The sequence below is a fragment of the Pan troglodytes genome, chromosome 19 (assembly GCF_028858775.2).
Source record: "Pan troglodytes isolate AG18354 chromosome 19, NHGRI_mPanTro3-v2.0_pri, whole genome shotgun sequence".
In the NCBI taxonomy this organism is placed as follows: Eukaryota; Metazoa; Chordata; class Mammalia; order Primates; family Hominidae; genus Pan; species Pan troglodytes.
Genome location: NC_072417.2, coordinates 30,833,780 through 30,848,346, shown reverse-complemented (window position 1 = coordinate 30,848,346; position 14,567 = coordinate 30,833,780). Strand labels below are relative to the sequence as shown.

The 14,567-nt window shown below is 45.7% G+C and overlaps 1 protein-coding gene across 1 annotated transcript in view; it reads left to right on the top strand.

The window, feature by feature from the left end:
* AATF (apoptosis antagonizing transcription factor) overlaps nt 1–14,223 on the top strand; it is a 101,990-nt gene extending 87,767 nt beyond the window's left edge. Inside the window, exon 12 of the mRNA XM_511427.9 lies at nt 13,953–14,223. Within this exon, the coding sequence (XP_511427.4) occupies nt 13,953–14,016 (64 nt within the window). The 3' untranslated portion in view covers nt 14,017–14,223. The remainder of the gene's footprint in view (nt 1–13,952) is intronic.
* Nucleotides 14,224–14,567: the final 344 nt, after the last annotated feature.

The following is a 14,567-nucleotide window of genomic DNA, read 5'->3' as shown; positions in this document are numbered from 1 at the left end:
TGTGTTGCCACAGCTTGTCTTGAACTCCTGGACTCAAGCAGTCCTCCCACCTCGGCCTCCCAAAGTGCTAGGATTACAGACATGAGCCACCACTGCACTTGGCCTTTTAATTTTTCTTTTTTCTTTTTTTTTTTTTTTTTTTGAGACGGAGTCTTGCTCTGTCACCCAGGCTGGAGTGCAGTGGTACCATCTTGGCTCATTGCAAGCTCCACCTCCCGGGTTCACGCCATTCTTCTGCCTCAGCTTCCCGAGTAGCTGGGACTACAGGCACCCACCACCACGCCTGGCTAATTTTTTGTATTTTTAGTAGAGATGGGGTTTCACTGTGTTAGCCAGGATGGTCTCGATCTCCTGACCTCATGATCTGCCCGCCTCGGCCTCCCAAAGTGCTGGGATTACAGGTGTGAGCCACCGCGCCTGGCAAATTTTTTTTTTTTTTAATTCTCACATCGACTATTACACTAACAGCATATTAACCAATAGCCTGTATTCTCATCAGTTCTGTTTCATTGCCAGATTCACCTTCCTCCAATATCACATGCTACTCTTTGCCTCTAGCATAAAACCCAGACTCTCAAGCCTGCCAGTCAAGGCCATCGATGACTTGTTGCCTTGCTACTTTTCTCTCCTTATCGCCTGTTTCACCCCATGTGCTGTCCAGAGCAGACACCTGCAATCCCTGGGACACACTCCCTATTCTGCATGTCTGTTCATTCTGCTCACAGCCTGCAGCATCTCCCACCCCCATCTCACTGTTGTTTCCTGTTGAAATATTCAGTCACGAGGTCACCAGCCTTTCTAGGGAGACTTCAGATTCTCCACCCCCACTGAGCAAGTGGCTTTTTCTTCTTTGAACCCATTCTGTTTGTTCCTCCCAAACAGTTAGACTGTTAACTGTATAACAGTTCACAGACACACTTATTGGGGGTTTTTTTCTTGCTAAGTATGTTAACTTAAAAGTCAAAGAAGTATGCCTGTGTGTACTGTAGTCTTGTATTTGGTATTATCGAGATTTTATGTTCATATATTTGGAATAATATATTTTAATTTCAATTGTAGTATTTGCAAAACACTTCACTTAAGGTCTTTTTCCAGTTATTGTCGGCCTCCTCTGAGCTCGGCAGCTGACTCAGTATTCCTGAGCACCTTATGCCCTCGCTCGTATGCAGTGCCACCCTGGGAAGCCTTCTTTATGGGCCATGGTTTCTTTCTTTTACATAGTGAAAACAGGCCTCTTGTTCACTAGATTCTTGAGAATAAAATGTTCTTTTTAATTTTTTAATTTCTGAGAAGGACTATTTTAAATGTAACCCCTAACAGATAATTATTTAAATAAACAAACTTTTTTTTCACATCTGTGTATTACGCCACTGTCCCTCAGCATGCAATACAGACATAGCCATTTCTGTGCAAACCCCAAAAAAAGTTGGGTAGAGGCTTCCTGTCTGAGATGCTTTTAAAGGCCCCCAGCTTGTATGTTTGTTTACAGTTTGCTGTTTACAAGATTATTTTTGCAACTGTCCTATAAGATGAAGGTGAGTTTCTTGCCGCTTTTGCTGAAATCTCTCCAAATCATCTCACTTCTTTAATATACTTTCCTCTGCTTCCATGTCACTTTGTATAGATCCATATTATGTATAGCATCTACCACCAGGTTGTTTCCTAATTATTCATAGGTTAGGTCTCCATGCTAAACCATTGCACTGCTTGAGGGCCGGCTCCTTATTTTGTTCTTAGCTCATGGCAATGTTGGAAAAGACCCAGAATGAAAGGTTCTCCTCTGGGACTTCTGATTCCCAACCCTTTGCTTAGAGGGTTTTTGGGGTCATTTTTACTTAGGATTGAACCCTGGGAAAGGCTCTCTCAAGAACACTCTTACATGTCCATCACTTCCAAGACCCTAAACTTTGTATACACTATAGGTTTTCTCCTGCTATATACTATATACTATAGGTTTCTCCTGCTATATACTGTATACTATAGGTTTTCTGTGCTATTTAAACCAGGTTTGGTTCTGATGGCCTTCCTATAAATTATTACAGGTCAAGTGTCACCTATCGAATTCTTGGGTCCAGAGGAATTTCGTATTTCAGATTTTCTTGGATTTGGAAATATTTGTATTATCCCCGTTGAGCATGCCTAATCTGAAAATCTGAAATCTGAAGTGCTCCAGTGAGCATTTTCATACAGCATAGTTCGTGTCGGTGCTCAAAAAGTTTTAGATTTTGGAGCATTTCAGATTTCAGATACTTGAGTTAGAGATACTCACCATGCAGTTACTATGGAGTACGAAGACCCCCAGGAGGGCTCTGTAGTGATTTATAGCTTTCGATGAGTGTTCTGGACTCTGCTTTCAGGATTTTTCTTTAAGAAGAAAACAGTTCTGGAATGGATTCTGTAAGTGCATTAACAAAGCATAAAGGCCTGGCTGCTTTGTTATTTTTAGTGTTGGTATTAAGTGTCAAGCTAAGAAAGGATGTTTAGATCGAAGACCTTACCTCGTTAGACTTGGAGTTCAAGTTGCTGGCAGCACCTGGTCATGGGAAGCTCTCACCAGCCACCCTCAGAAATGAGGTCTTGAATGAGCCATAACCACACCCTATGCTTTACCACTGTCTCCCTGGGGAGCAGAACACTTTATAAACATTAATTCTTTGACCCCCTGGGCACCTCCACTTACATGGTAAATAAGACTGAAGGCCTTTCTTCTACAATATAGATGAGGAAACATCAGCCCAGAAGGGAAATTACTTGATGAGAGACAGGCGAGCAGGCGTGGGCCCCAGGGTGTTTGGAGTCTCAGTAGCTGACCTGCAGCAGCACTGGTGGCTGCCGACACCCAGGAGACACAGTCCTGTTCCGTTCCCCTTTCTGCTTCTCAGAGGGTAGTGGGGGTTGGGCCTTTTGTCTCTTGTATGGAATGTGAAATGCTGCAAAGACGAGCAATTGTTCTTCAATGCTTTGTGCTCCCCTATAAGAAAGAAGAAATCAATACACATTTTCTCATACACACACTTGGCAGCACTCTGCCTTCTCTTCCACAGCTCGGTCCTACAGGGGGAAACACAACTGTACAGCCAGACAGACTCTTCAGGGTTCAGGGGAAGAAATGCAAACTGCTCACTTTGCACTTAGCAGTCAGGCTTTTTAGAGCCAATCGTATAACTGGCTGAGGTAATCAAACTGCTGACCTCAGGGACTAGCTGGTGAAACGAGTGGGAGAGATGTCCTGTTGCAGGCCCCCTGTTGCAGGCCTGCTCAGTGCTGCTGGGGAAAGCTCACCTGGCAGGTGTTTAGGACAGATGCTCCTTTTGCTGAATTTCTGATTTGCAGAGGCAGGAAGGAAGTTCTTTGAAGGATACCATTAAAAACCAAAAAATTATGGACAGATTGAGAGCAGCCTTTTTTTTTAAAATCAATTAATAGGCATACAGTCTGAACAAGAGCCCCATCTCAGACTGGATTTTATTTTTTCATCAGAAAATGTGGTATCGATATCTGTAATTTTGTCTTACAGCTGCCATTAAACAGTTGTGTGGGATGTGAATAAAAAAGAATTTGCTGCCATTGTTAGGAGAAATGGTGGCTTGGGTGTCAGAAGAGCCTTGCAAGGCAGGAGATGAGTTTAGGGGGAGGGCAGGGGAGCGGGGACTCGGGCTCTGGGGTCCTTCGCGCGGAGGAGACCATTAGACCATTAGAGTGTGTGTAGGATCACCAGGGGAGGGTGTCAAAAGAAGAGAGGAAGCCAAGAGCAGAACCTGGGAGAAGGAAGGCAGAGGAGAGCCAGGAGAACACATGCTCCTTGAACGCTCGGGGGGAGACTTCCGGGCAGGGCAGCTGGCCAGCAGCTGGAAGGGCTTGCTCCCCAGGCCCCAGCGGTTCCTCTGTGTCCCCTGACTCGCATTGCAGAGCTGGCACTTTGCATTTGCTCACTTACTAGTTACTTCTTGTGCGTTTTGATTGGTACCCGATTTCTAAGCAAAAGAAATCCTCCAACTTATTACCAGAAGTAATAGCAGAGTGCCTTGCCGAAACTCTGTGGGTTGACATTGAATACCCTCACTAATTCCTACGTGTTGAAGTTAAGCTAGAGCTGAGCGATGCATCCTGTGCTCCCCCAACACACATACACACACACACACACACACGCATGCACACACGCCCTGGGTTGTTGGGCAGCATCCTGATACGGATACAAATGTAACTGGAATGTCAGTCTCACCTTCTGTGCGGCTGGGGGAAGTGATTCACGTCTAAGCAGTGAAGCATCCCCTAGCTTTTAACAGGAGCTGTTAGAGGGGCTGCTGTTTGAACAAGGAGCTTCATCTTCCTGAAGCCAGCAGTCACAAAACCGTAAACACAACACCAGCCAACTCTATTGCGGGGACCGTGGTGGCTTGACGTTAATATTAAACATCTCCAGCAAGGCAGAGAGCTCTGCATCCCAGGTCCGGAATAAAAATAAATAAAAATAAAGAGAAACCCTGCTAAAAGCAGTGTGATGATTTGTCATCTTTCCTTTGTGAGGCCATTTGTCTTCTCTCACATCAAATCTGTTATAAAACAGTCAAACTGTGAAAGTGGAAATCATCCCGGGAATATGGAATATTAATGCGTGGAAGGAGCGGCGCCCCTTTTGTCTGAAGAGTGGCTCCTCCCCCACCCCTCTGCTTTTTTGCAAGTCCGCTAAGGTAAATTATTTTTCTTTAAAATCATGTGGAAGATTTGAAGCTAGTAGTAGGGATGGTGGAAGTTTTGAGTATTTTTCTTCCTTTGTTAAAGTGCAGGGGATTTGTGACTGGCTTGAGTAAGGAGGAAGCACAAGTGAGAAGAAAACCTGTCCACGTGCAGTCCCCCTCTCGCCCCCATCCCTCTCCCCTCTCCTCCCTGTTCCCCAGCCTCTCAGTTCCTTTGTTTGGGGCCTGAACCTGCTTCTTGGAACATTTATAAATCTTGAGTCTGTCTGATCTTTAGGGGACAGGCCAGAGGCCGTGTGTCACCATGTGTAATTTAGAGCTGTAGGGCTAAAAGCTTTTGCAGAGGTTTGAAGGACCTAGTTCTGACCTGACCAAAAGAACGAATTGGAACAGACCTTCTAGAGTCTCCTTCAAGCACTGGGGAGGATGGTGATGAGAGCAGACACACGGGGTAATTTATGGGCTCCGCTGACTGGTGGCTGGGTCCACTTGGAAACGAGTCGTGTACTGCCACCTTGTGGCAGATTCGGGCGGCTGCGGTTTTGTTGTTTTGGAACCTTGTGAAGAGTTTCAGCTAGTGTCGGATTGGACATGATTTGCCTTGTATCTAGATTTAGGCAATTAGTGATAGATAAGGGGTGTCTCTGAGTCATTCTTATTTTGCTAAGTTGATCCTGTTAAGAAATAAGTCTTAGCTGAAAGAAGACTGCTTTCTTTCCCCTTTACCTCCTTTCTTCTGCTTTGTGGTTTTTTTATGGGAGTTTTTGTTGTTGTTCAGTTTTGGTTTGTTTTTTGGTATGGAATTATGATGAGATTTCAGGAGAGAAGCCTGTGATCCTCCTTGGGTTGTTGGGGGATGTTAAGAGGAGAGTGAGGGAGAGTAAGTACCGACTTTTTGGCCGTATTCAGAAATCCTAAGTTTTCTACTATAGTGATTTTTGTGTCATTCTGACTAAATACTAACTCCTTATCAGCACTGTGTCTTTTTACTTGGATTACTTTCCCAGCAATCCAGCCTTCTTGGGGAGCTAAGTTTTTTTTTTTTTTTTTTTTTTTTAGATGGAATCTCACTCTTTTGCCCAGGCTGGAGTGCAATGGCACAATCTCAGCTCACTGCAACCTCCGCCTCCCAGGTTCAAGTGATTTTCCCGGCTCAGCCTCCCAAGTACCTGGGATTACAGGCACACACCACCACGCCCAGCTATTTTTTGTATTTTTAGTAGAGACGAGGTTTCTCCATGTTGGCCATGCTGGTCTCAAACCCCTAACCTCAGGTGATCCGCCCACCTTGGCCTCCCAAAGTTCTGGGATTACAGGTGTGAGCCACTGTGCCCAGCCTTGAGGAGCTAAGTTCTAATGCATGTCGCCTGTGTCTGAGCCCATTCCCGTGACACACATAGGGCTGCCCCTACCACACAGCCCCAAAGAGCACAGGGCGATTGCCTGCCATTTGGATCAGTATGTTTCTCCTTTTAGGTCATAGAGACACTTCTCAAATATCTTTCTCTCATTTGTAAAGTCACTGATACAGAGTAGGATGGATTTGGGTCGGGGAAAGCAAAGGAATGATGAAAGGAGGGTGCCATTTAGTCCCTCGTGTTGGTTGGGAGCAACTGTAATGCGTGCACACAGGTCCTCAGCATGTTGCTCTGTCTCATTCCATTTCTCATGATCATAGATGACGATGCCATTTATGCAATGCGGACTTTGCTTAGTGCTGTAAAAACAGTATGTTTAAGGAAGATATTGTCACCATCTTACTGATGAGGAAGCTAAGATTCAGGGGGCCAAGTAATTTACCTAAGGTCCTAGACCCAGTAAGGACCTGAGCCAGTCAGAACCAGCTCTGACAGCACCTTCCAGCCCCTCTGCATTTGTGATACCATGCTCTATGCCATATAAAAGCATTCACCTTGTTCTATTTAACTATACAAGATTTCTATTAAGCTGGCTTCTCTAAGTATATAAGAAAAGAAAGCTGCTGTCCAAGCCGGGCGCGGTGGCTCACGCCTGTAATCCCAGCACTTTGGGAGGCCGAGGCGGGCAGATCACGAGGTCAGGAGATCGAGACCATCCTGGCTAACACGGTGAAACCCTGTGTGTACTAAAAATACAAAAAAAAGTTAGCCAGGCGTGGTGGCGGGCACCTGTAGTCCCAGGTACTCGGGAAGCTGAGGCAGGAGAATGGCGTGAACCTGGGAGGCGGAGCTTGCAGCAAGCCGAGATGGCGCCACTGCACTCCAGCCTAGGTGACAGAGCGAGACTCTGTCTCAAAAAAAAATAAAATAAAATAAAAGGGAAAGCTGCTGTCCTGTGGTCTGTAGACATTTTTAAGAGGAAAATGGAGGAGTGAGTAGCCTTTGCCCTTTGGCCTACTTTGGTTTCTGGCAATCAGAATGGAGGCACGTGCTTTATTGGAGAAGGATCCCTTTGGTGCCGTTAGCACATGCCAAGTGATAATTGGCAAGACATCTTTTTCCGCAGACATTTGGGAGGCCCTGGGCATACTGGTAGATAGAACAGAAGAGAGTGGAGGCCTTGGGAAGACAGACAGAGAAGTATGTGTTCAGAGTGCAGGAGAGATGGAGTCCTGCTCCACCTGCTTTGGGCTCACGAGGGCTGCGGGTTCCGAAGACCTTGCTTTTGGAGCTTTGGCAAATGGAGGGCTCATAGGAGTGCAGTCAGGATGGCAAGCAGACTCGGTCACAGGAGGAATGGAGGCAACTGAGGCTGCTGAACCCGGAAAAGAACAGATTTAGTTAGAGGAAGACATCAAACAGTTGAAGTGCTGCCACAGGGAATAGTAGTCAGCCTTACTTCTCTCCTGGCTTTAGAGGGACAAGAGCCCATGGCTGTAAGTCCTAAAATGACAGAATTGGGTTCAGCAGGAGGAAGAATGTTTGTGTGTCTCCCCAAATGGAGTGGTTTGTCTGAGACACACTTACTGCATGTATTCACCTTCCCGATCTAGCTTCTGCTGTGCCTTTCATGTCTTTGTAAACCTCCACAAAATCTAACAAAGTTCAAATAAGCATTCAAATATTTTTAATTAATTGATTATACCTGTAGTATGTTAGGTTTTGAGGCCAGGAATCATATACATCTAGCACATGTTTAAGCTTCCACCACACTAAGCAAATTGTTTTCAAAGACAAACGTGAAAAAAGGCAGCATCAGTACATCACCAATAATTTTAAAAGCACACATCTGTCATTGGTGACCGCGCTGGTCTGTGCAGAGCCAGGCGTGTGTGTGAATCTCTGCGCTGACTGACCATATCTGGGCAGACTCCACTTGTAGGGTTTCACATCGGATCCAGACCCTGCTAGCCGTGAGTGCTGCTATGATTGGAACCCTTTGTCCGACTTGCCTGCCGTGTGCTTTCTTCTTTTCCCTTGATTCTGCAATGTATGTATGGGATTGAGTTAAGGCAGAAGCAAATGCTAGAGCACTTTTGTGTGCAGTGTGGGAGAGGTAGAGGATTAGAAAGGAAGGAAGGGCCACGACATTCTGGGATGTGTCTTATGTATTTAGGGAGACCCCCCACTCCTAAGAAGCAACAAATGAACAATTTTTAATTAGTCAAAGGCAAATTATGTGTATCATTTTATGTATTTATTTATTTTTAATAGACACAGGGTCTCACTGTGTTGCCCAGGCTGGTCTCAAACTCCTGGGCTGAAGTGATCTTCCCGCCTCAACCTCCCAAAGTGCTGGGATTACATGAGCCACCATACCTGGCCTATGAGTCACTTTTCGTCTGGAAAGCAGCAGCATTGTCTCCGCCAGCTCCTTTGGAAGACTGGCACGTAATACTTGCTCGGAGACCATGATGCACTTTGGGAGGCTGCACAGGCTTTTTCGGGGAGCAGTGGAATGGCTGTGTTCTCTCTGCTGTCCACCTGTCTTTGTGGGTAGGTACAGCTCAGGGATGTCTTGGAGGCCTGGGGGTTCCAGGGCCTGTGTAGGAGGAGTGTGGTTTTCTGTAGAGTGGATGGTACAATTCCTTCAGAATCCTCAGTGCTGCAAGCTACTGACCTAGCAAATTGAAAGCCCCACACAGATTATTTGCAGGTTTAATATGCTCCTTTGTACTGTTTGCCCAAATGACGTCGTGAAAGACAGTGATCTGTGTTGTGGTGGGGTGAGTGCAGATGTGGAACTGAAGGGAACATATTTGGGTCCACACATCGGTGAGGGGCTGCATTCTCATACACATACACCCCCATTTCACTCAGAGCTTTTAAAACCTTACCTGCCACTCAAGTGATTGCAGTTCACAGCTAGCTACAATGTGCATACTTTAAGTCTCTTCAGAAGAATCACATAATAAATAAGCCGAATCCTAAGACAGACAGACACACACACACACACACACACACATGCACATTCTGTGTTTATGGAAAATGGCTGCTAATCCATGATCATTTTTTTTCTAGAAACAGGTTTTATGATAATATAGTAAAAATATTAAATTAGAAAATGCCTCACTAAGGGTTATAAAACCTTACTGCACTAGAGATAGGTAATTATCCCCTCTACAGCTTAATGACAGTTTAAAAGAAATAAAAATGTTAGTGCTCATTACTTGCTTTTGTAGTTTGCAATAAAGGGTAAGTTAAATTTTAATTCAAGGAAGAGCCCCTGCTATCGACCTTCTACCTCAGGTCCAAGTCCTGTTAATTACTCCGCAGGCTGCTCCCCTGCATGATACCAGCATGAACGCATTGTCTACAGTGGACACTCCCACTGACCATGAGTGTGTGTGTGCTGGGGGGTGGGGGTATTACAGATCAGTGATTTGCATCTTGATTCTTAATGTGATGGGGAGCAGGAATTATGTATTTTTTTAAAAAGTTGATTATGCATAGCCTTAAGGGGACCTCAGGTATGAAACTATACACTTACCCTGGAGAATCCGATGGAACAAGGTTAACCTGGAGGATTGATAGTTTAGCTTCTCCACATGGCTAAATCCCAGTTAGGAAGATGCAGCCGGGGGGAAATGTTTATGCAGTGGAAGGCTGTCTGGCCCTCGGTCCCGTGGCACCTTTTTGTAGCCTCGTCTTTACTTGCAGTTTTTCTTGGGATGGGGTAAGGGCTGTGGACATGTTTTGTTTCTTTTCAGATGTCTTTGCCTTTCCCTAAGCACCTAGACACCTGCCTAGGTTTGAGGGAGGAAGAGCTCAGTGCACCCTGCGGCTCAGTCTTCACACTGGGGTATGCAGAGACTTTCCAAGGGGAAGGTAGACACAGATAGTCAAGGGGTCAGTCTCCAGACGTACGCTCTTTCCTAAAGCTGTCTGCCCCAGAGCAGGCCTGTGCTGGAGGGCTAGGTTCTCCTTTTACCCTTGTCCTTCTCCGGCCTTGAAAAGCCTCCCTCGAGCCCCTCCTTAAAGTGACATGGACCTCGGGCTGCCACAGGAAAACCTCCAGGGCCTCAAACCCAAGGACAGCTGGAAAGATGGGTACAGAGATTGAGAAAGCAAACGCCTAAGGACTAGAGGACAAGCCCTGTGCAGGCTGGGTGGTTTCCGGGTCTTCACTTCCAGCAGAATCGCCAGAGAACACGAGTTGAATTGAGTTGGCAGTTGGTTGACCGTTAGGACTAATGTTTGGGGACGAGTCACTGTGCGATTTTTTGTGTGTGCTGTATAATTCAGAAAGAGCGAAAAGAATCAAGTGGCATTGCTATGCCAGAACTCTGTCATTCCTATCTGCTTGTTTATATGACAACATTTCTCAGTGCTTATGTCTACAAAAAACAAAAAATAGGAGTAGAATTGATGCTGAACCCTCCTTCATTCTGGCAATAAATAATATTCCTCCATGGATCCATGAACAAATGGAGGGAAAAGCCTCATCCATATTATTAAGGGATGCATTTCCAATAACATTTTACACATGTATGAATACTAAATTTTCACTAAAATTAGGATATATTATATCATATTATTATATATTGATTATATCCTAATAATAATCCAGAGGAACATTTTTAAACTACTTAGAGCCTTATAATGTCAAACAATTAAAATATTTTCATTTCAATTTTTTGAATTTTAAAAATTTCAAAAGTGCTTTTATTTACAGACTAATGCGGCCAAGAAGTATGATAAGGGTGATTGATAAAAGACATTCAAGCATGAAACCATTATATTAGGACAAAACTCTGTAGGGAAAAGTCAGGTGGAAATAAAATTTAAAAAGAAAAAGGTGCTATAAAATGTCCAAGTTAAAAAGTTTATGTGTGGCCCACGCCTGTAATCCCAGCACTTTGGGAGGCCAAGACGGGCGGATCATGAGGTCAAGAGATGGAGACCATCCTGGCCAACATGGTAAAACCCCGTCTCTACTAAAAATAAAAAATTAGCCGGGCGTGGTGGCGCGCACCTGCAGTCCCAATTACTTGGGAGGCTGAGGCAGGAGAATCGATTGAACCCGGGAGGTGGAGGTTGCAGTGAGCCGAGATTGCGCCACTGCACTCCAGCCTGGCAACAGAGCGAGACTCCATCTCAAAAAAAAATAGTTTATGTGTTACTTGAATGAACGATGAGTATCAAATCATTATGGCACGTAGGTTCCATTGCAGGCATTACAAAAGTTAATTTTCACAACATCCTGGTCATTATATATTTTGTAACTATTTAAACTTACTGTGAAAAACGTTATAAAAATGCGCAACCCTCCCTTCTCCAACCTAGTAAAGAGGCAGGAAGGGCTGTGCCTCCCTGTACCACCCAGCTGCTCAGGGCAGGAGCCAAAGCCAGGACCTGGAAAGAGGAAGGGCTGAGGCCAAGCTGAACCGCTGGAATCTACAGTGGGGGTGGCTGGTGGGGGGCGTGTGGGGCGGGGATCTTCATCCCCATGCTGCTCCTGGGCCCCAGGGAGGGTCTGCTTTGTCTGTCTCAGAGAAGGGAGCGGAAGAGTCAGCCAGGAGGTTGTTGCTGTGTGCTTCATGAGAAACGGTGAGATCTGACCTAGTGGAAGCCTGGAGGAGCTGTGAAGTTTGAGATGCTTTGAAGGTAAAAACGGTCACCAGCTGGTGATAGTGGGTGAGGAAGATGTAAAAGTTGAAATTGCTTGGGGACTTTTAGATTGAAATAATCCCCTATTGATATTCTCTCTCTCTGAAAATATTTTAAGAACCCAGACCACTCAGCTTCCCAGGTTGCTTTGCCATGAACAGCTGCATATGTTTGTCAGCTTTGCCCACCTGAGTGTGAAATGATGTTCTATGAAAACATGGGTTTCAGCATTTCACTCTCTGCTCCTGACACGTGAACCCTGCTGCGGACAGTAACTGCTGCCTTCGGCCCAGGCATTGCACTGATATTGCGCGCAGAGTGGAAGCATTTGCTCAGTGGTAATGATGGGGTCTGGTGCAGGCAAGCACGGCGAGGCTGGAAAGGGTATGATTGTGAAGGGCTAAATAGCCTCGCGCCTCTGCATTTCCTTCTCATCAGACGTTGTCGTCTTAAAGTCACACTGTCCTTTTGTTATGGCAACTCTCCCTTTCACGCCATTTAATTTTTTGTGTGGAAACAGCTAGAGAGACTTGGCTTTACTGGCAAATAGGCAGGCCATGGTGTGATGAAGTGGAGCCTGCCCTGGGCACCGAAGTATCCGTGTGACGGAGCTGCTGATTTGGAAGCCGTGGGTTTGCATTTGGTCTGGGGCTGCCTTCCACCTTGGCAGGCCTCGTCTGGGCTGATTGAGGCTAGTCACATGGATGTGTGTAACAGAAGAGCAGAAGAGATGGGTGGAGCCAAGGGGGAAGCTGTGTCCTTTGTCTGTGGCCTAGGGGTGCTGGGTAGTTCAGGGTGAAGGCACCAGCACATTCTTGGGATAAAATTCCTGTAATAAAATTGGAGGCCTGTTGTTTTCTGGCCTGCACTTTCACTGCCTGTCCCTCCCGTGGTCCCCAACATGATAAGGCTAGCTTACATTTGTGGCTTCTGTAGTTCTTCCTTAAGATGTTTTTCTTTTGACTTTTTTAAAGCTTTGATACTCTGTTCCTTTTGTTGGATTTCCTAATTGTAGTACCTTTATTCCTATCCATAACTATAGTAGGGTGACTTCAAATAAAGACCAGTAGTTTTTTGTGTTGAAGCCTTGCTGTTTGAAAGGTGGGGTTTTTTGGTTTTGCTTTTAAAGTCTGATGTGCCGATGCTGACCCTCAGATGATGAGAGCACTTTTAAAACAAGACGGCAGGCTGGAATTTGAGTTCCATCTTGACAATATCCGAGCAGGTGTAGATTTCTTCTGGGGCTCCTGGCCCATGACCTCAGCCCTGTGTGCGCCTGCCCTGTCTCTGTGAGGGCTACTGGCTGGGGCTTCTGCAGAGCATGGACATGGATGGCTGCCTCTGCGGCCACGTGCTACACGCCCACCTCCCTGATGACAGGGACGTCCTCACACGGGTCTTGCCTGCTTGGAACCTCATGGGTCCCTCATGTCTCTGCAGGGAGGATCTGCTCTGTATCCACAGGGGAAAGTGTTCTGGAGCTTCTGTCTCAATGATAGGAAAGATCCCTGCTCCACCCAAACCCCTTTTAGGTTTTCCAGGCCTTGACACATGGCTTTGGCTGATGTTTGTGTGTATGTTGCATTTAAAAGAGTTTGAAAGTGGTCATTTACTTTTCTTTTTAGGGGCCCAAGACCCTGGCATGTTACTGTTTTAATGTCAAAACCCAACTTTAGAAATAAATTGCCAATCATATTATTTATTAGACTGAGAATAGAGACAGGGCAGCTGGGGAGTGTGGAAGAAGCTTGGTTCTCTTCCTGAACAACTGCACAGATGATAGTAATTGGAATCGTGTTGCTGGCTCATTTTCATTGTTTTTCAAGTACTGCCAAGTCCAAGAAAATGTATGAAAACTAAATTATATCCCCCTACATCCCATGTCTGATTGAATCCTCCTCATCGGATGGCGGTCTCCTACATCCTATTAAAATATTCAATCTTGTTTTCTTACTTGAAGAGCCTGTCTGCAAAGGGCAAACTTACAGAACACTCATTCCCTGGAGACGGGTGTCCAGCCGCACTGGACCATTTACATATTTTACTGTTTGATTGGGTTTCTTCCTTCTGTTGTATTTGTGAGTAAGAGCTGTGGGATGCATTTTTAATTACATGGCTGTGTTTTCAACAGAAGAAACAGAATGGGGTATTTTCCAGCTTCTGCGTTCCTTTTTAACCTTGAATAGTGAACCAGTGTGTTAACCAGTTTGCTATGTTTGTCTTTTAGGACAGAACTGTACCGCTCTCTTTTTGGCCAGCTCCACCCTCCCGACGAAGGCCACGGGGATTGACATCGCCCACCTCCGACACCCAGTGGGCGCCTTGGCTGGTGCGGCTGCTGGTCCAGATGGAGGAAACCAGTGACTTTATGGGGCTGAGCTAGTAGGGAAGCCCCTGGGAAGGTGCTGCGTTCCAAACCTGTGCCTAATACATGCAAGGGTGCTGTCCCGCCCAACCCCGCCTTTAAACGCCACAAATAAAGAGCATTGTTACCGCCACCACCGCTTGTGATTTCTTAAGAGGCTGAGAGTCAGTCTGGTTTGGTTCTAGTGGATGACACATTTACTGAGCTTTTTTTTTTCTAGTCCAGTGGCCTCCTCATACAGTGTCAGACTTGATGTTTCCTTGACCCACTCACCCTGGCGGACATGCAGATTGTTTGCATAGCGTGGCTGTTGTGGGTGAAATGAACGTGGGAGTGCAGGTGTCCCTTCAACACAGTAATGTCCATTGATCTGTATATATACCCAGAAATGGGATTGCTTGATCGTAGGGTAGTTGAATTTTTAGTTTTTTTAGTAACTCCTTACAGTTTTCCATAATGGCTGTACCAGTCCACGTT